The sequence below is a fragment of the Anser cygnoides genome, chromosome 1, assembly GCF_040182565.1.
Source record: "Anser cygnoides isolate HZ-2024a breed goose chromosome 1, Taihu_goose_T2T_genome, whole genome shotgun sequence".
Classification (NCBI taxonomy): domain Eukaryota; kingdom Metazoa; phylum Chordata; class Aves; order Anseriformes; family Anatidae; genus Anser; species Anser cygnoides.
Genome location: NC_089873.1, coordinates 6,815,120 through 6,836,606, shown reverse-complemented (window position 1 = coordinate 6,836,606; position 21,487 = coordinate 6,815,120). Strand labels below are relative to the sequence as shown.

At 39.1% G+C, this 21,487-nt stretch overlaps 1 protein-coding gene across 2 annotated transcripts in view; it reads right to left on the bottom strand.

Annotated features, from left to right (window-relative positions):
- Positions 1 to 217: 217 nt before the first annotated feature.
- Positions 218 to 21,487, bottom strand: part of CDC123 (cell division cycle 123) — a 35,181-nt gene continuing 13,911 nt past the window's right edge. For both annotated transcript variants that reach the window (XM_048062496.2, XM_048062498.2), the window contains 7 exons: positions 18,719 to 18,767; positions 16,544 to 16,619; positions 13,520 to 13,642; positions 9,774 to 9,802; positions 4,361 to 4,489; positions 2,384 to 2,521; positions 218 to 1,647 (listed from right to left, as the gene is read on the bottom strand). In XM_048062496.2, the coding sequence (XP_047918453.2) occupies positions 1,621 to 1,647; positions 2,384 to 2,521; positions 4,361 to 4,489; positions 9,774 to 9,802; positions 13,520 to 13,642; positions 16,544 to 16,619; positions 18,719 to 18,767 (571 nt within the window). In that variant the 3' untranslated portion in view covers positions 218 to 1,620. The remainder of the gene's footprint in view (positions 1,648 to 2,383; positions 2,522 to 4,360; positions 4,490 to 9,773; positions 9,803 to 13,519; positions 13,643 to 16,543; positions 16,620 to 18,718; positions 18,768 to 21,487) is intronic.

Below are 21,487 nucleotides of genomic sequence, written 5' to 3'. Positions count from 1 at the left end.
TTGTAGAAGAGCAATCTTTGATCTAGCAGATAACAACAACAAAAACTGGTAACCAAAAGACAAAGAAAGAAGCAAAGTAAATATTGAGTATATGTTTAAATTACGACGAGATAATATTTTGGGGAACCCAGTTATGTAGAACAGATTTTTTTTATAGTGGGGACTTTCTGTAACAGGACCTGAAGAGGTTACGGCCAGGAAGGAGTAACTTCAAAGCAAAGAGTAAAGCTTTTTATTATTTTTATTATTATTATTTGTTTCTAAATCAGGTAGGAATTTACAATCTGACAAGGGTTTAGAAACCCTCTGACAAGGGTGAGAAAACCTCATCCAAAGTCGCACAGCATGACAGGATTGCGTATAGCCCAGCCCTGAGTTAATGTCCATTTAATTTATGTGCAAAAAGCTATGGAGGAGATTCCACTGCTTCAGAAGGAAAGGGTAGGGCACATTCTGTACTCAAGACTCCAGAAGTTGTAATCTGTGATGTTTAATAATTCTATTTGGTAGAACTGGATCCTTAATCTGCATAATCTTTAAGCAAAGTTCATTGAAAACTGAAGCTAAATAGAGACAGTAAGAAACGATTTAATGTCTAAGTGCAGATTTAGCATCTAAGACCAGATTGTAACTGACTGCCACATCAATTTGCCAGCAAAAGCGAGGCAAAGAAATATGAACAACTTTATATACACACACAAAATATCACATAACTGGTTCAAAATAGGAACCAATTTCCAGGGGCTGTGAGCACCTCTGAATTTACTGTCATTTCAGTTGGGCACACTTAAATTACTGATGCCATGCAAACACCTATATCCAGAAGTCAATTGGTTTTTAGTCTGAAACTGAACACCCCTTTAAAAAAAAAAATTACAGAAAATCAGTAACAAGAGCTTCTGTTTCCCCAAACTTAGTCAAACTTCCTTTTATACAAAAAACATGAAGAAGTACCAAATAAATACAGAATTTAAGAGCTAAAAGAGTAATCGTATGCTTCAGAAACTCAGAGACTTAATACAAAAGAAACAAAACTGAGTCCACATATAAAAATCATGGGTTGATGTTATGCTTAACTATTTAAATTAAAGCCAAAGTTGATGTCTGATACGTAATCATGTTAAAAACAAGTTCCAAGAAAGTTTTGCTATGAAAACAAAATTAAATTTGATGAAGCTTAACAAATTTCATAGCTTTAGCTGCAGTGCGAAAACATTACTTGACTTGAAATCTGGAGAATTCTTGATGTTTTAACTGCACAAGAATTAAAGGTTGTCATATTTATCACCCGAGTCCGACAGCATACTTCAGTGGCATCAGTTTTCACATTAGGAGATAAGAAGGCATTCAGTCATGCTCAGATTGTTGCTTGCTTGCATTGCCATATAATTGCATTAAATGTGGATTCCAAGGAGAACTCACCCTAACCCCCCAGGTTTCCATGAAAAAGCCTTTCTACACTGTTGCATAAACCAACAAACACAGAGGATGAACAGCTCTTCAGTTCTTTCAATGACTATAAAAAGCAGATTTTCTTTAAATTGATAGCTTAATAGTTACGCTAAATATAACTTTTGCCTCATTTCTTGTTTGTAATTCATTGTAATGCTTCTTGACACCTCAGTCATCATCTTGCTGATTTCTTTTCTGTCAAGGAAACAGAAGAGTTCATAATGTTAGGACACATTTATCTGAAATGGGAGTGCTACTAAACCACAAGTGTTTCCAGATTCATTGGATATCAGACAATGACTGTGTTTCTGAGCCATTTTTGAATGGCAAGAGGTAATGTTTCCAGCAAACACATCAACCCTTTCCCTCGTCCCAAACTACTGGATTGTATTGACGGTAAAGAACAAGATTTGCCCCACACATTAACCAACAGAAAACGATGGTGGTGGCAGAAGCCAGTAGTCAAGATGAAGGCAACTTACCCTCCCTTCCCCAGATTACAAAAATGTCATGTCTTCATGTCACCGTTATCGAAGGAATAAAGAAATAGCATTTTTCTAATATACTCATCTTCTAACTTTTAAAAAAGTTCTTAGAAGCATTAATTTCAGCTCTTCAAAAAGTACATTTCCATTTAGACTACGTTTGTATTTACATTGCTTCCCTAAAGATAAAATTAATTAAATGAAGTAAGATCAAAATGAGAGAGTGCTCTTAATCACTGAAGAAATATGTATATATGTATAAAATATATACATAAATATATATAAACAAACAAAAAACCAACAGTACTTTGTATCATAGCTTCATATCATATGTTACAGGTACGTATGTAATCTATGCTAATTACAAAAGCACAATTCCAGGCACCTAGTTAGATGTTGCCATTTTACAGAGATGAAAGGTGAGGATTTTTTTCAGTACTTCTTACCAGTTTAAGAAAGTCAATTAATTTGTGAACATCCTCTCCTGTAGAAAGGTCCACAAAGTCTTTTGGCAGTCGGTAACTCAGGTATGGACTAGGCTGGACAGTAACTTTACTGTTTGTACAGCGGAAAACTGGATAGTCCTTTGGAAAAGATAATGGATAACATAAAAACAGTGTCCAAGAGTATAACCACTAAAATCATTTGAACTCCTCCATGATATTGTCTGAATCACCTTGCCAAAGAGTTTATTTAGTTCTCACTCAACTAAACCTGCACTTTCTAACAACTATTTTTTCATGAAAAACTCTGCCCACTTAAGAGCAATAATTAAAATGTTATCAACAGTCAAATAAATGCATTCATTTCCTCACTTCAAAATTTCTACAGTGTATCGATTGTGAATGTGTTTAATACATATACACATTTCTAATGGCGCCATAGTAATGGAGCTACCAGTGAATTTAGGCAATACAATCTACAATGAGTTATGTGAATAAATATTTACAATAATATCCCTAAGCCCCTCTTCGCAGGTTCCTTCTTTAAACCCATATTTGCAAATATAACCTTATCAAAATTATGACCTAAGCTTTCTGACATATTTTTGCCTTTGGTGAATAAATTGCTCTATAAAATACCCAGACGTATCTCTAAACCTCTCAATTCTTGCAACAGGCTTTAGGTAACTTGATATAATTTTCACTTCAACATATTGTACATTAAAGATGCTCTAGACATGCAACCTAATTGGCAATTACACGTCGATAAGTAACTTCATTTTAAAAGACAGACATTCGGTAACTTTACAACAGATCCTGTGATTCAATTTAGGCTGAAGGATGAAGAAAAGTCATTCTACTTTACATACGGGCTTACACCAGAGAAATTATGTAAAGCATCTGGTGCACAGAAAAATAAATCCAAAATTCAGGTGTCCCATGGACAGCTTGAGAATTGGGAATGTGCTTTTAACAAAGGAGACAGGTTTTGGCAGAAAGGTTCACTGAATGAATTTTCATACAGCAATAGCCAGACCGTGAAGCTAAGAAAATAGCATGAAGAGTAACCTGCATAGCAGTTTATTTCCCTTTCAACATATTATGAAAATGGTGATGGAATCAAAGCAAAGCCCAAATGTTAAAAATAAGCTCTACATAGCATGATACTTCAGATACTCTTAATGCGTTTTAACAGCTAGAAACTAAAGAAAAGCCCTATTTGACTAGCCATCGCTCTCCAGACAAACAGCAAGTGCTTCACAAGATCAGGTAACACACTACTTTACATCTCCTATCCAGCCATCCAAGGACTTGTTAAGATGCAAGGGCTCAGTCTCAGTCACACAAGGAGGAAAAAGTTGGAGTAGAAATAAATGAAGACTATGCCTCTCTCTCAGTATTAATGGGAAGTTATTTGTTTTTACAGAGGCAGCTTGGAAGAGAGACAGAAAAGACCTGCTCTGCAAGTCATGGAGTTCAATCAAAGGACAACACTTCTTCCCTGAGGACATTTAGTATGAGAGACACAGAAGTTAAGCTTCTTTTGCCTCCCACCAAATGTAAATCTGGAACTCAGGGAGAGCTTGTATGATGAGTATCAGAAAAAAAAAAAAAACTTCAAGTGATTATATAGAAAAGTAACAAATTTTAAATGAAATTGAAAAGAATGAGGAGAAATTTAAGATGCATCAAACCAAGTTTTTGGGCATCATCTTCAACTGAAGTCAGAACTGCAATATGGGTTTGTATGGTTTGAAATACAAATTCCTTTGCAGGCATCTAGAACTAGCAGGTAGTACTTGTTGAGATTAACTACCACCTAAAAAGATCAATTCTTCCTACAAAGAGTTTACATTTCAAGAGTCAAGGACATCCATTTACTTCAATGGGATTTGCATCACAATTTCATCATAAAGAAGCAGCAGAGGCCATAACACCTTTTAGATTTACTCACCAGCCTTCCTCACAGCACAGCCTTACCTGTTCTGTTGCTTCCTCTTCACTCTGGTCGCCTTTCAAATTTCTCCCAGAGGTCAGTTCGTCCCACGTAAACAGCAGTGAATCTGTTACTTCTCCAAATGGGTTAAAATCTATTAGCCAAATCTTACCCTGCAACAGAACAACAGAAGAATTAAAACAAGCCATAAAATTTTAAACAAAACCAGAACACACACACACTTCTTCTACTGTAATATGCCTGGTCTTTACAGACAAAAAAAAAAAGGTGTCAAAATTGCAATCACCTGTTCTAACACACTGAAAGTATTCTAACATACTTAACATCGAACAGTTAAAACATAGCAAGCTTTGAATTTATATTTTATTATTATTACTTTAGGCAGAAAATCAGTCAGAGCTCAAATAAACTGAATTCCCTTCTACACAAGGTACAGTTGTATACAAGGATGAGAGCACAGAAGTTTTGCTGTGGTCCTCCATGACTCACAGACAGCATGAATAAAGAAGGATGGAAAAAAAAAAAAAAAAGAAATGAGAAACAGGGATTTTGCTTTCCATTAAGAGCTGCCTCAGCACTCCTGTACTCTCAGAAGGAATTGTAAAAGAACAGAGCACGGTCTGCAAAATGCTAGTGGAGATCATGAAAGCTGCACAGATATAGATTAAAAATAAAATAAAACAGTAACTTAAAGGCATTTTAATATCACTAGTAGTCCAGATTTTCTCCTGCCTTGTCTTTAATATATTAATATGCCGAACAGTTCTGGTAGTATGCACAAGAGCATGCCTACTTACAACTGAAAAATGAAAGCAGGGAGACTAACATGACTTATTAAAGGTAACAGAAGTCTGCCAGGAGCAAGAAAGAGCTTGAATTCCTCGAGTCATCTCGAGATACAACCCCCAGTGCACTGCCTTCTTTTCTTACCCAAGAAAGCGTCATCTATTCTAATAAAACAAATACTTTATGACGAATTTCAATGAAACATGAATACAACTGGTAGTAAGAACTAGCAAAACAAGCATCACATCTGGAAGAAATCTGATCTATCAAATATGGAGAGAAAAAGCTTGTTGTAACATCTGGTACTGGAGGGTTTTATTGTATTTAGTAAAGACCGATTGGAATTGGAAACCAAACCTGAAACTGTGTAGCTACTGAAAGATTATTTTGCTTTTTCCCTCCCTCGTTCCTAAAGGATCTTCCTTCTCTGAGAGAGCCTTCCTATTTTGATACAAACTGCACGTACCTTTAATGGTTTACACTAGAGCCATCTGTTTTCTAACTTACAAAGATCCCTTTGAAGCCTTCAGTCACAGAGTAGCATGGAGACTTCCTCTCCCACCCACACTGCCTCAACCACCCTCAGAGGCGCTGCAGAGTGGGAAAGGAGTAGAAACCCACCCAATAGCCGACAGCAGAAATGCTAGAGGCTAAAAGCAGCCTGCCATCATCTGCACGGAGTTACTAATGCAGGTGGGGGGAGTCCCAGCGCAGACGAAAGCGGTGATGTTTCCTGTGAATGGGAATGGGAACCGTGCCAGCGCGGCGACCTGTGACACTGGGGTTTGCACGCAGACTGTCACAGGTCTCGCTCCCTCCGGGTAGATCGATGGGGTACAGCTGTCCCAAAGAGGGTTTTAGGAAGCAAATACACTGCAACGGTGCTACCGACACCAGACAGCTGCAAAAGAAACTCTGAACTGCAGGGACACGGACCTGCTTCTTACTTTTGGAAGGGTGAGGAAGCACAAATCTGCTAAATTGCAACACCTCTGAACCAAAATTGACACCGTCGGTGCAGACTGCAAACAGGGGCAAGCTCTGCTATCATTTTCCGTCTCTGTTCCTGCCTGAAACACAGTCACAAATTCTCATTATAAGCGATGTTTTACTTTTGCTAATGGGGACATCTTGTTAGCTCCAAGGCATTGGGAGGAGGAATCTGAAATTTAGATTCATTCTATCGCACTAGAAAAACAAGCTAATGAACCAATTTAATCACAGGCAGAAGCAGTGGCTGGCAAAGTTCATTGTGCAGTTCAGAGAATCTTTCCTTGCATCAAAAATGTTTACACTTAATAAAGGACTTCCTTATGAAAGGCTTTCACAGAGTCTCTTCCTCACCCCAAATACATGAAATTGTTGGGTGTCGTGCTTTTCTTTTTTAAATACAAATTCAAGGTCATTTCTCTAGGGAAAAGATGTACCGTAGAAAAAAAAAAAATGAAAATTGGTTTGAGACTACTGAAAGCAACATCTGGTTTTTGTGAGCACCCTAGCAGTGTTTTCCCTCTCTGCAGACAGCAGTACTCCATCCACAACACCAATTGCTTCCTTGAGACCGCCTTAAATCTCTGCTGAGCTCCAGTAGTAGCAAACTGATGAAAAGTGGCGAACAAACCAAACACATTTTCTCAGGCTTCGATAAAGGGAATGTATACAACTCTGGGTCGGTAACCAAACCATCTTTTCTTCAGATTAAATACTCATTCAAGTCTTCTATGCAATTCTCTTATTTAAATGTAGTTTAAGATGCCATGCACTGTGTATCTGAAGAGCAGGAGTAAAGCTATTTATCTGCTGCCTTCTGACATACGTGATCTTTGTCATGAGAGCACAGAAATGCACAGGCCAGAGAAGCAAAGTTGTGCATATCTGGAGGGAGAAAAAAAACCATGTATTACATGAGATTTTTTCTCTCATCCTAAAACAGGAACCACTAGATTTACCATACCATGACACCTTCATGCTTTGTTTTACTGAAGCATTAAGCAGCACGCTGCTGAAAGGAAGTGCTTGTGACAAAGACTGTTTAAAGGAAGTTAAAAGATAGATAAAACGCAAACCAAACTGTTACATTTCCCTAACTCCAGCTGCACCTTCATGCACGGTGACAATGCTCTTGAGCAGAGACGCTAGCACACGTTTGCATGTTAACAAGAAGAGTTGTGAACTAGCAGTGCTCCGGAGCCACTCGTCTTGCTTTTCCTCGTCTTAATACAGTGACTTGTCTTGAACATGGTTACAAGGTGTAAGACTTGTAAGAGAGAGAAAAGGAGCAACAGCAGAGCTGAGTCTCAGGCTGGTCAGCTGTTGCACAACGATGCATGCTGCTAGCAGAAAAAAAATAAAGTGTATCCAAGTGAAAACAGGCTACTAGCCCTGCAGTATGACTTCTTCAGGGCTAGGTCTCCAGTTCATCGGGCTTTGAAGACTGCACGACGGTTTTTCTTCCTTAAAAGATGAGTGGTCTGCCAAGTCAGGTGCTAGCTCAGATGTGCTTGGTGAAGAGAGCGTACCAGGAGAGGCAGACAGAGAAAAAGTTGCTCTCAACAGGGCAACTGCTGATTCTATGGCATCCTCCAACTCAATGAGCTGGCCTTGCGGCAGAGCACTCTGCAGCCTCTCGAGTAACTAAAGAAAGCATGTGGAGGGGTTTGCTCTCTTCCACAACTACAGCAAAGAACAAGCTTGTCCAAGCTGAATATTTAGAGTTGAAAGAATTTAAAGTAAGCAGACATTGGACATTTCTCTCATTCTGTAGGTGAGGTTGCCATGCAACCAGCCCGAAGAAGAGCATGGGCTCTGGAAATTAATCAGACTCAGCAACACTCAATATTCTTTTGCTGCCTGTAACCTGCACACAAAGGGAGCAATGAATAATACAGTTGCAAACCACAAAAGCATGTGTGAAAGGAGGAAGACTTGACACACAGGGCTATCTGGCAGTTTACAAGACCTGAGGGTAAAAGGCGCCAAGAGATATCTACAAACAGATATATTTTATCCTGACAGATGAAGAAACACTGTTCATTTGAGATCACACAGGCTGAGACCTTTTACTTAAATAATCTGTCTTCATGCTTCAGCTGTGAAGTGGAGTACCCAAAAGCAGAACCTGGCTAGATGCTAAAGCATTCATTCTCCTTTCGGCTGACAGCATCCTAAAGTCTGATGATTTGAGTCCAGGCAGGTAGTTTTCTTTGCCATTCAGCATGGCTGTTTTCAGCCTGCAGCCTGATTTTAGGTACATACATTAAAAGCTGTGCTGAGTAACAATACAGTAGTTACTTTTCACATGGCATATTCTTGTTTTGTTTCTGTTTTGCAAACAATGGCATGATTTACTATTACACGATTAAAAAGATACTTTAGCAACATTCAAAGTCATAATTAGGACTTACTACAAATACTCCTAACTCACCTCAAATAAAGACTTTTCCCAGTCCCTTAACTGTAAACACGTCAAACAACGAGACTTTTAAAAGTACATAGCGTTCGATAACATCTTTTTCTGCATTTCTGGATAAGGATTTGGAAATAAATTTAAGCTAAAACAAGTATTTAATTCTCATGTGTTAATGTTATTCCCAAAATCAGGTATTGAGATTTAAGGCTATATAATGCATTTTTTGGCTGTGATTGCTTTTAAGATAATATAAATATATGTGCCTTTAGAGCACAGTTCATATGACCTACTCCTCCATTGACACTAGGAAAGGTGAAAGTGATTAATGCAGGTATCAGCCTGTGAAGTTAGGGTGGGACATTTCTCCCTGCTCTGTCACTATCCAGATGTTCAAGGTTCTGATTTGCTGAGCACTCGAAACCACGGCTGGAATAATTTGAGAAGAAAACAATTAGCTTCCATCTGCCTCAAACCAAGCACGCAACACTCATATACTCTTATAATGATCATCCCTTTGTAACCTACAGGAAGAGAGTTATTATTTGCCAACCTCTGAAGGACAGTCTGAAGAAATTATTAGCTTGTATCAGTTCAGATGCTATAGGGTTGATCACAGGACAAAATGCCGAAGAAATGATTTTTGGAAGAAAAAGCGGTAAGAATCTCCTGCATTTTTTCAGTGAGCAAAACATCCTCTTTTCCCCCTAATTTTTGAAATATGCCAGTCATTCTGGCTGAGTGTTCAGATACATTTCTGTCAAAAGCACCTGCAGTAGGGACTATATAGAGGGAGCCTTAATAACAAGTACTGCTTCACTAAAACTGTTTAGTGATATTGTACGATATTAAGTGTCTATCTTAAAAGAAAACTAAATTGCCCTCAGTAGAAGGCAATTCAGACTGAATTGCAGCTGAAACCAAAGGTATGTTCTTTAAAACAGATTACTTGTCTGGAAGAAGATATTTAGTAAATAATTACATCACTGGCACAGACATACTTGCACCCCTAATCCTATCATTCTCCTACCGTTGACAGCAGAAAACATTGAAAAGGAACTGGGAAAGAGAATGGTAAAACTAGGTAATGGTTTTTGACGTTTTTTGTTTTTTTTTTTTTTTGCCAGGACCACTTCTAGGAAGATGAAGCTATTATTTGTTTCATCTCTGTAGTGTTTCAGGTGCTGTTTCCACAGAACAAACAATTCAATACTAAGGACATACATAATCTGTTGTTCACTTACCCTGCTGTCTCTGTAGACATCAAAAACAACTGAAAAACAGAAATACATATGTTAATCTTTAAAGATATACAATTCCACAGAAGTTGTCTAAAATTAAACAGATACTTGTATACACGGCACAATCTGCAAAGTCAATACATCCAAAGAACTGAAAGCCAGAATTAGGTTCATTTCCAAGAGGAAGTTGAAAAATTTCAAGAACTACTGTTAATGCACTGAGAGAGCGTCTGCCAGGCTTTTCCATTTAATTCAGGTTTGTTCTGCTGATTTTTCCCCCAATGGAGAACATTTGATAAACTCTTAGCACTGAGAGAAGCTTATCTTCTACATTACTGCTGTTTGTTTTGCAGCAGAAGTGAGAAATTTCAAGAAAGGATCAAGACTCCATTGTGCTAGACGTGGCACAAACATGTAATAAGAGAAAGTTCCTGCTTCAGAGAGATTAGGAATTCAGCAGATAAGACAAACAGGTTGTAGGAAGACAGGAGTCAGTGGGCATGCTGAAGATGAGCTGGCCCTGAAATGGTTATATTTAAAGTAAAACAGAGCAGATACTGCAGATAGATACTGCACACCTAGTGATTATCACCAGCTCTATAAAAGAGACTCTGCTGCTCAGTGATTTAAGTCAAGCCGTCTTGCGTAGTCACATTGTTGTCCGTCCCATTGCCTAATTAAGCAGAAATCTCTGTAGATGTATCTACCTATTAGCTTCTGTACTGTATGGTTAAACAAATCTTTGTCTTTCCATTCAGCTACGGAAAACATACAGAGAAGCAATCAGGCATGACTGCTTGCAGAAATTGTACCAGTTCAGCAGGAAGAAAAAAAAAAAGCCAAATTTAGAAGAAACTCAGACAAACGCTGTACTTCCTTCGCTAATAAGGGAGGGAATAGTTCAGCTAACTAAGAGATTTCCCAATCCATGCAAGATAAACTAAATTCAGGATATGACTGAAGAGCACTTGAGCTTCAGCAGCTCCTCAGGAAGCTGCCTGTCAATAGCAGACACGTTGATTGATCACATCCACGCATGTAAAGCTACTCCGTAACTTAACCTACTGCTTTGTGTGAAGTTGGCTGCGCTAAGGGCAAACCACAACTCCGAGCTAAAGCCAGTCACGTAACTGGTTTTTGGCCATATGGCCTAGGAATCCACACAGCTTTTTGCACAAGCTCGGTTACGTCAATTTAAAGTGATGCTGTAGGATTAATTGCTGTGATTTGCTCACTAAGAGAAGCCCTCGGTGGCTAAGTCACCGATGCAAAGAAAAGCACAGCAACCCGAGATTTCTTCCCCAGCTGCTCAGCTGAACTTGTTGCTTTACCACATACCCTCATTAGCCATATTTCACTAATGAAAAAACTCTCACTTCAGCTTTATGGCTGAACGATGGCTGTCAGCTTGGGGCGAGCCTATGGCAGCAGTGATCATTAATCACTGAGGCTGACCACATTTAGTGGGATTTACATCCCCATTAAGACTGACTGCACCTCGGTGACTCATTCGGGACATTCACAAACAGCAAACAGAGAGGAAAACTTGAACCGTGTCCCTCTTCTTTTACGGACCACTTCAGAAGAGGCATGTTGCGTGCCAGTGAGACTGTACCTGCAGCTGCTCAAAACTGAGGGTAAGCTAAGGCTTGACCCTACAGCGAGTATCAATACCTCTGTAGGATTGTTTTCAGTAGGCTCTTATGAGAGGATTTTAGAGGGTTCTATCACCATTTAGAAGTATTTAAAAAGCACTCGCCCATCTGTTATCTTACTGCTCTGACTCCGCAGTGCTTCAGCTGCTCTGACTCAACTCTTCCATCTGGAGATGCTACCAGACCAACTGGAAAAAGCAGAGCAAACAGCACTGAAAGCCTCAACGAAGCAAGAAGTCGGGGAAAGAGCTATAATACCTTTCCTTTTAAAAGCAAACAAACAAGTAAACCCAGATTTTCATTGTTAACAACACATATGCTACCAGACAGTGAATCAAGGAATACGCCGGGGGATGAATGAAGGTATGGGGGATAAAAAGAGGGCAGAAAATGTTTTCTGCATGGCATTTCTCTGCAGAAGAACTGGCCAGACACCTCACTTAGTGCCCAAGACCAAAAGGTTAACAAACCTCCATCCCAGTAGGTGACCCTGAAACCTCTTTTCCCCCAGAAGGTAATTCAGATGGCACAGTTTTACTTTACATAGGACAACACTTCAGATCTTTTAGTTCACTAGGCAGCAGTTTCAGAGCCTAAATCTAGGCGTTGATTTCTAAAAATAGTGCCCTGAATTCTTATCTATCAGTTGATTACACACCAGCTGAAATTATGTTGGAACACAGAGGAAAATTAAAACAGTAATCAGAATGTCAGATCTGTATGATTGATTTTACTTCAGAACGTTAGGGCTAGAGATCTGTTAAATTAGTATACTAATTGTATGTATTATGTCCAAACTGAAATAAAGGAACCGTGCAGAGTCAAATTTTTAAGAATGTCAGTAAAACAGATTGGCATTAGGAGGTATCCTTTCTAAAAAGTCAGAACAGATCTATTTGACTGTCCCAGTTACTCAGCAAAATAGTTAACCATGCTCAAAACTTACCTACAGGTTGGGTGGCCAAAGCTTTATGAAAGACAATACAACTGACAGACAATTCTTATGTTTATGTATTTTATTAAACCGAGGGTTGGTTCATGCCAGACCAATTTAAATTCCTTCATCATACTTTTCACTAGTCCTGATCACACATCATGACAAAAACAACTATCTTACTCTCACTACACCATGTCTGGAAACTATTTCCAATAAAATTTGTAAAGGACTCCATATTTACAAACTGCAACAATTTACTTAGGCTGCTCAGGTGTAGTAGAATCTCATCAAATACCATTCAAAATTTTGAGCAGATAAAATTCTGTACATCAATATTCTAGGAGAAGTCTGTATAAGTTCTTGAAAAGACATTTCAAATCCTTTCTTTGGAAAATACAACAATACTATAGCAGCAAACACCTTTAAAACATTTTTTTCTTATTTTTCCTACTTATTTAATGTCTTTTGTTAAGTATTTCTTACCCATTACTTGGATTTTGAATTTTTCTTATTTAAAAACATGTATAAGGGGAAAATGCCTTCAAAAACAAAAAAAAAAGCCAACAAGCAAAAAGACAAACGAACAAAAAACACATTATGCCCTCTGAAAGAGATCTTTCACTCTTTTTTTGTGCTTTTCTGAAAAGCTTGAACCTTTTCCTTCGGGGTTTTTTGTTCTCAGTTCTATGGTCAGGCAAGAACAACACCGCTCTGAACGTACACTGTAGCCACTAGAGATATAACATTCTCCCAAGTCAAAAAGACCCAAGCCCTGTGAAATCAATAGCTATGATGAGAGAGACACATCCACGGACTTAAAATTTTGGGGATATCATTTCTTATTGACGTGTACCACTTTATCCCTTTGCTCTACAGCAGTGAACTGGAGTTCTGCACATTGCGACTTGGTGCGCTGTGGAGGAAACAAGCCTGGCTCAGCAAGAGGACAGGACAACAGGTCTCATTTCTATAGAGACAGTCCTTCCTGCAAGCCCTTTCAATTACAAACCTCCCAGCATCCTACAAAATAACTTCAGAAATATAGACCCTTCATTTTTAAAGCTTTGTAACCACAAATGCAGCGTCTTCTTAAAAACCTTTATAAACGCACTCCTTTCCTCCCCACATTCCTCTAACTGAAGCGTTAAGATACTTACAGTCTTCATCCAAGAATTTATATTGTATGTGTTTCTTGAAAAACTCCTGTATTGATCGACAGATCTCCTCACATTGCGTAGAGATATGATCGTAGTATTGCGTGTAGTCCCTCTGCGATATACCTGTCAAAAATTTTACTTGATTATGAAGAGCTTTAGATGTGAAAACAAACAAACAAACAGAAAAAACGCACCCCACAAACAGGCAAAACACAATTCTCCCAAGTTTCAGCCATTAACAGTGACTTGCTCTTTGGCTTTATTCTCCAGTACTTGAAACACTGTCATTATGAACAGTTCTGCCCTACATTTTGTGAGCCTCATTTTTATACGGACACACTTTGACTATTTTAAGAGAATTTCAGGAGGAATCTTCGCCTGAGTTTAAGTTTCCAGTAGTTGTCCTGTCCTTTCAGCTTTATTCACCCTAGTTACTCTGGTCAAAAACCTTTTCTGTTCAGCACATCAAATGTAGAAACCAGAGTTTAGAACCATAAAATGAAAGGTGGAGAGGCCAGGTTTGCACATTAGCAAAGATGATAGAACTGAGTGTACCATAAAGATTCTCATTTAAACTATTCATTAAGCCTGGAATAGAGTGTACCTGTTTGAAAAGACACTAGAGGTGAAGCCTTAAATCCTAGAACCAACAGACTAGCATACAGCCTAGTATCTTCGCCCCTCCCTCACTGCTTTCTTGCATCTCTGACATTGGGTAAACTATTCCAACTACATCACAAGTGCTTGATTTCAGACATTTGTTTGTCTACAAGACAATAGTTTAAGTTGACATCAACAGAATTATACACTTGCATCTTAAATGACCTAAGTTCTTGTACAGGATATGTCAACATAAGCCACTGCAATATCCTGCTGGACAAACGTCAAATCAAGACCTACGCCATCACTGCAGAATGAGTAATATACGCTATTCATGGAGGAAAAAAACCCAGAAGTCCCCATGGAAGATGTATCAATGACGGCAGTTTACTTTTTTAGCCATACAAAAAGCACAGAGATCAAGTTTTACTGTAGGACAAAGCTGATTTCCTTCTGAGATCTGCCCTTTAAAGAAGTCTGCATACAGCAAAGTTTATGAAGTCAGTGGAACTTTGAATTATTAATATCACTGCAAAGTTTAACTCAGGCCTAAAAACAAAAAAACAAGAGATGGTGGCATCTCAGGGGATGCAGATGTCTAACTGGAAAAGCATTCACTACACTCTGCAAGTATCACTCCTTAGCTTGACTGACAGGCTCATTAATTTTAAGAGCATGGGAACATATTGTGAAAAAACTTGGAAGGGTGCTCAGAAATGCAGCTGGAGTGCTAGCTGAAAAACCCATACTGGTAGATTCCCAAGGTTTCGAAACCTATTAATGAAATGTGCAGAGCTTTTAATTAGCCAGAGTACAAATGCGTTGGGGTATTTGAAAGTAAATATCACTCATTCTCTCTCTTGATTATAGATACATACACTCTATAATAAATCTAAAGTCAGATGTTTTAGAGGTTATTACAGCGATGCGTATCTCTGGCAGTTGTGTTCCAGCAGCAATAAACAGGACAAGATTCAGCTTTTTCCTACTTCAAAAAAGTTACGTCAATACAATTAAGCAATAGTGGATTAACGGATAGTCTTTGCTACTAGTAAGACAAAAATCTGTTACAGAGAACTGCCACAAACCCTGCAATTGGCATGAATGGAGAGAGAATGGGAAGATGAGTGTGGAAGCACAGCCATATAAAAGGGCTTTGAGAACATTACGTGCTGACAGCACCTAGATTAGCAGATCCCCAAGCTGAAAATGAACCTGAAACTTCATGGAACAACCAGACCAAGCGACAAAGGACAAGAAGTAAATTCCTAATGGTGGGACAGGATGGAGACAAATGGCTGACAGCTCCTAACAGGTACAAAATGGCACAGCCAGTACTAGCACAGTCACCGTGCTGAGAAGGTGCCAGGAGAAAGAATGAGGACTAAACACCTTACGCCTCTTTACCTCTGTATCATCACAAGGAATCCTGGACAGACCACTTACATATATGTATCTTGGTGCTTGTGAGTATGTAGGTGTGCGACAAAAAGTGCAGAAATTTGCTTTTATTTTAAAGCAAAAGTCACCCTCCTTCCTATGAAGGACATTTCCTGGTTACAGTTCAGGCAGAGTAGTTAAGGACAGGTGTGCACCAGTCCCGTGCTATTTGCCTTCCCATTCATCTTTAAAGATTCCATGATAGACCACACCAAAAGGGAATTCAAACTACAGGACGGTACTAAGGCTGAAATTAAACCCCTCAGTTTAAGCAGCTGTACATGCACTAGGTGTCTAAGCTCCAGTTATAGTCAGGAGGGATCAGTCAATACATCTAGAGGGGCACAATTCAGCTAAATTCACCTGAAAGCTGCCTAACACACGTGCTCTCGTGCAATCTGCCTGTCCTCCAGCTGCATCCACCAGCTCTTTGCATGCTGTGGACACCCTAGTTGTTCAGTGCCATTTGAAACATTCTACATCTAGGGTTTTTTTTCCAGCCAGAGTAACAGTTAGATAGACTTTCTGACTAAGCTACACTCCATATAATGCAAATTCAGACATCTGTGGACACATTCTGACCTCCACAACTTTCAGTATATAGTATCCAAATGCGGTCACATCTTATCAGTACAATATCCAGCTGCCTCTGTATTCATTCTGTAAGTTGGTTATGAGTCAATAATCTCCTGGATATAAAGGAAGCCCTTACAAAACAGCCTTCGGGTGAAGTTTCTGAGTTAACAATTAGAATCAAGAACATTCCCACTGTAATATTGGACAGACTATGTCATCAGGCCTTCAAATACCGTGAAGAGAGAAAATTGGCATGACACATTTTAAATTAGAGAAAGAAGAAAAACATTAATTCCCTGAAATGAGAGCAATAAGGAAGAAGCATCTTCAGATTTAGCACCGATCCAAGTAATCAGAGAAACTCTTATGAACTTCAGCTAATAATTTCATCGCTAAGACAATTCTCACCAATAAGCTTGTTTTCCTTGACAAAGCATCTGAATTCTGCACCAGGGATTAGTTCGCACCATTTGCGAAGAACGAGCTATAAAGGGAAACAAATGACAAAGTATTGTTTCAGAACGGTAATTTTTTGTCAACACGCATACCTTGTAGATCTTCCAACGGTTTGGCTGTAATAGTAAGACAACCTCTGGCGTTAATTCTGATACAAGAAAACAAAACGATCTTAACTTGCAGTTCACATAGTTATCTTAGGAAATACTTCAAAGCAATTTGACTTAATACTATTTTATACATAATGAGAATGTACAAGAAAATTACCCTAATAGACTATAATTTACCAATTAGAGCCCCCTTTTATGAAGCCCAATATATTTCAACACTGATGCCCAGAGAACAATTCAGTAAATACCTCCTCCTTCCATGTTTGGAGCACACTATGTCAGTATACATGCCTGAGTTCCATGTTTCAAGACCCTTGAATAAATCTGCTACGTTCATAAGCCCTCTGCCACCAGCACTGAGTTCATGAGATGGTCACCAAACCTTATCAAAAAGTGTCTTTTCATAGCTTTCTGGCCACCTGAAGGAAAGAGGCACACACTTTTTTCTAACTCATCTTCCACTTAATTTTATTTGAGCCTGGATTTACATTATGTTAACTATTTATACGTATTCTTCTCAAAATTTCTCTGTGTATTTCACTGACAGCTAGCTGAGACCAAAGCAGTTTTGTAGCAGCATACATCACAACAAAAGCTGCAAGGCCAAGCAACACTACCAAGCCCTTGGTGGGAGGATGAGAAGTAGAAGTTGTAAGAAGAAAGGTTCAGACTGCTCATAGGAAGAAACCTTTTCACCAGGAGGGCAGTCCAGCACTGGAATAGCCCCCTCACAGAGCTGGCCCAGCCTCCATCCACTGATGTTTTCAAGACCAGATTTGAGAAAACACCAAGCAACCCAAACTGATCTCAGTTTACCCAGCTTTGAGCACGAGAATGGACTGGAGAACTACTGAGGCCTCTTCCCACCTTAATTATCCCGTGCTATTCCACTTTATCCAGTATTTAAGCGTGAAATTATTTGTGAAACGACTTCCAAGGTTCATTAATGATACAGCATGGAAAACAAAAAGTCCTGCTGTACAGCACAACAAATCTGTCATGGAATTGGCAGAAGTTGCTCTCTAGTAAAAAGAGCTGATGAACAGAATTAAATTTAACCAGCTCAACCTCTATTCTGGTATACACCCAAGCACCATTCTGCGATGCCTTTGGAGGTACAAACCGGTTCAAATAAGGACGTGAGATGGAAATAGTAACCAAACTATTACTGCCAATAGGACAGAATGCCTGGTAATTAAAGCATCTCTCTGGCACTTCATCAAGTTTCTGCTTTTCCTAAGCTGAAGCATTCAGACGGATCCATTCTTTGGAGGGCCTCAGTTACTGCTCACAGTACTGGAAACTCCCAACACCTATCAACTGCAGTAGAAAAACCTCAGTAATCGAAGGTGACACTCCTAAATACAACGTAAACATGAAACTGCTGCAAGTTTCAGAGGCCTATCTTTAAAGCACATTAAGACAGTGCTTCAAAACATGAGGTGCATTCACTTTTCTAAAGCCCTCTAAGCCCACAGGATGATGACGAATGTTATTTTTACATTAAAATTATTAGAGACATGACTAGATGCCATCATAAAATCGACAGTAGCACAAGAACAGTTTAAAGCATTACTAATATCTAACTAACTTACCATTTTAATGCAGGAACGAGCATATATAACAAGGTATGATAGTCCATCTCAGTTCTTAACAAACAGCTACAAACCCCAGCCACTACAGCTAGCTTCTCTCTCAGCTGTGATGTCCACAGGAAGCACTTCACAGAGAATATATGACTTTCAGCTACTGACCTTGTCCTTCCTGGCAAAACCTGACAGACCCTATAGGGAACTGCAAGGAAGCTTCGAAAGTCTGCACTGAGCTCATCTCTGACCCATAACTAAATGAACTCCTTATGACCTGCAGTTCTTAACCAGACTTCCCCCACACTGCCCAAGCAACACAATTAAAACAAACAAAAAAAAAGTATTGTGGGCACATGCCCAAGTACAAGTGGCAGCCTGCCCGTGCGTAATTCACTTAAATTACCTAGAAGTCATGCAAAGAGTCTTACCTCATAGTCTAAGGAAGGATCAGGGGAATCATCAGTACAGTGAATAAATCTGGAAAATAAACCACAGGCGTCAAAATCTGCTTTTACATACAAGATTTTAGTGATAGTGAGGAAAATTAGCCCCAAAACGTTAATCACAAAAGCTACAGATAAATTACCTCTAAGATGTATAAAGCAGGTAATTTCAGTATGGCAGTAACAAACCTCCTTTCTACAATTATCAAGGAAAAAAAATCACCTCTTTTGATCTAGTGTAATTTGGAAGCACTTAATGGACAGGGACTTGGCTAGCATGTGAGTGCTTATTCACTGTTAAGTCCTTTGTTTGATTCAACAGTGCTGCTCCTTTTCTCTTTATTGTTATGTTGCCATCATCGTATTCTCCAAGAACCAGATAAACATTAAAAGTACGAAGGAAAACATGCTGCAATGAAACTTGATTAGGTTGTTGAAGTTTAACTTCCTAAACCAGACAACTGAGAGACATCACTTATCTTACAGCAGTTCAGAATTATTTTCATTTATGAATAATGGATGCAAAACAGCGCCACTCAACGCTTTTGATTCCACAGCATGGTATTTTTCTAAATTAAGAGCCTTAAGAAATGCTCTTAGAAATCTCCTGAGAGTGGGAATAAACAAAACTATTTCCATAACTGCAAGCAGATGCCAAGGTTTTGTTCCTTGCAAGTAGCTCACTCTTTGTGCCACCATTCAGTAACTACCAAGAATGGAGGCAGTAATACCCAAGACAACTTCTACGTACGTTTTTGTTGCTATACAGCAAATCTTGCAATAAATCCCGTAACTGTCCAAGGCAATTATCGGAAGAACATGCATTTTCCTTCCAGGCGTACTCCCTGACCTTATTGGCAACAAACTACTTTGACGCGCAAAACTGTGTAAAGGGTCAGGGCTGAGCACTAAGGATAAACGCAGCCATTTAAGACATCTCCTTTTGGCACTCAATCCAGAAGTCTCACATCTCTCCTACAAGCAGTGCATTGCAAGACATGGCTGCCCAAGGTCTCTGCTCTTCATAAGCAAAGCACTGCATTTGTTAAGACACGGCTGCCCGGCCTTCAGTTGGAAGCAAAGAGCGATCGTAACAGTTTTCTCAGCATGCTGCCAGAAGAAATAAGTTTTTAGATTAGGCTGTAATATCCACCACACAGAGAAGAGCAGGGTGATAGCAGGCATGCTTTCCGAAAGTACTGTAATCAAACCGATTGTATAAATCTGTAAGCCTATGTAAACAGATAACATCCTTCAGCTACAGTTTATATTCCCAGCAATTTAAGATCTGTCAAGGCAGTAGAAACACTCCTAAGAGCCTGCAGTTTTGCTCGACTCAGAACTCCTCCATTACGATCGTATCTGCTTACCGTGCTCAAGAAAATATTCCCCACACACCAAAATAACCATAAACTAGAGGTAAAAAGGCAGCTGAAGTCCAGCCCACAGTTCTGCAGTCCCTGCGTGCTAGGAGCTGCATTATCTTTCAGACTTCCGTATTTGAGATGGGGTTGTCTGCATCCTACTGGAATGGAGCAGATTACAGATTTTTCCATTTAGCAAAAAACAGCCTTGTAAAAAAAAAAAAATCAAAGTTATCTTTTGCTCAACCCTCAAATATTTTGGGTGGGGGCTAAGTGGGGAAAGATACTCTCTCTTTCCTTGCCATTTTATATCTTTTACCAACTTATTCTAGCATTAACTGCTTGGACACGGCTGAATTCATCCATTCCTTACAGCCTTCTGAACATTAGAGACCGAAGGCTAAGCAGGGTTTCTTTAACCTGCATCCCATTCAGGTTTTCAGGTAACTGAAAGAGCATTCAGAGAGACTCGAGGACTGCAAAACTGAAAGATATTCCAGCTCCCTTTTCCAAAGCCTTTGAAAATTAGAATTTTAAACACTAGGAGGGTGAAGGAATGAACTCCGCTGCTTGTGCTGTGGTCAACAGCTTGCCTACAGATTTGTACTTAGATGGCAACAAGAGAAGGATCAAGGTCTCTCAGTTGTAGCAGATGTTAATCTCTAAATGCATACGCTTGACGCAACAGGACACACCACATGAAGCTGTTATGCAGTTCAGCTTGCACCACAGAGACAAGTGATTTAAGGTTTGTAAGATCTCCGGTACCTAGCCTGCTATAAAAGCCATCAACTCATTTGCAAATAGCTGAGATTATTGTTCACAGAATAAGCTATTACACGTATGATGAGAATTGTAAAAGCCGTTTTGTACCAGACAGTTCCCCTGCTACTGTCTCGTAGCTTATTTTCAAACCTTAATAACATTAAATAAAAAAGTCCAGTTTCTAACAGCAAGAAATACTTAACTTTAAGGACCACAAGCAGATAGGAATTCAGGCACCACTTGAAAGAGGATTTTGTACTATACGCACTGTAAATTCCTAAGAAAAATGGGCATGCATGTAAAAAATATCAAAGGCCTTGTTTTCCACATGAGATAATGTGGAACTGTTTACCTTGAAATAGGCTATATTAAAGTCTAAACCAACAGCTACCGTTCTTACAAAAAGTATTCTGACTGCCAAGTCACATCTTTATGAGCCAACGCTGCCTCCTATGTTCTGTTAGGAGAACGCAGGCTACTATCCCTCCACGTCTCCGAAAGAACTTTGTAACTTCCCACTAAAAAGCAAAAATAATATTTTACCTGAATCAAGTTTAGATGCAGGCAGAAACACAGTAAGTATTAAGCCTCGACTATTTTTTTGTCTCCTCTCAGAGAGCAAGAA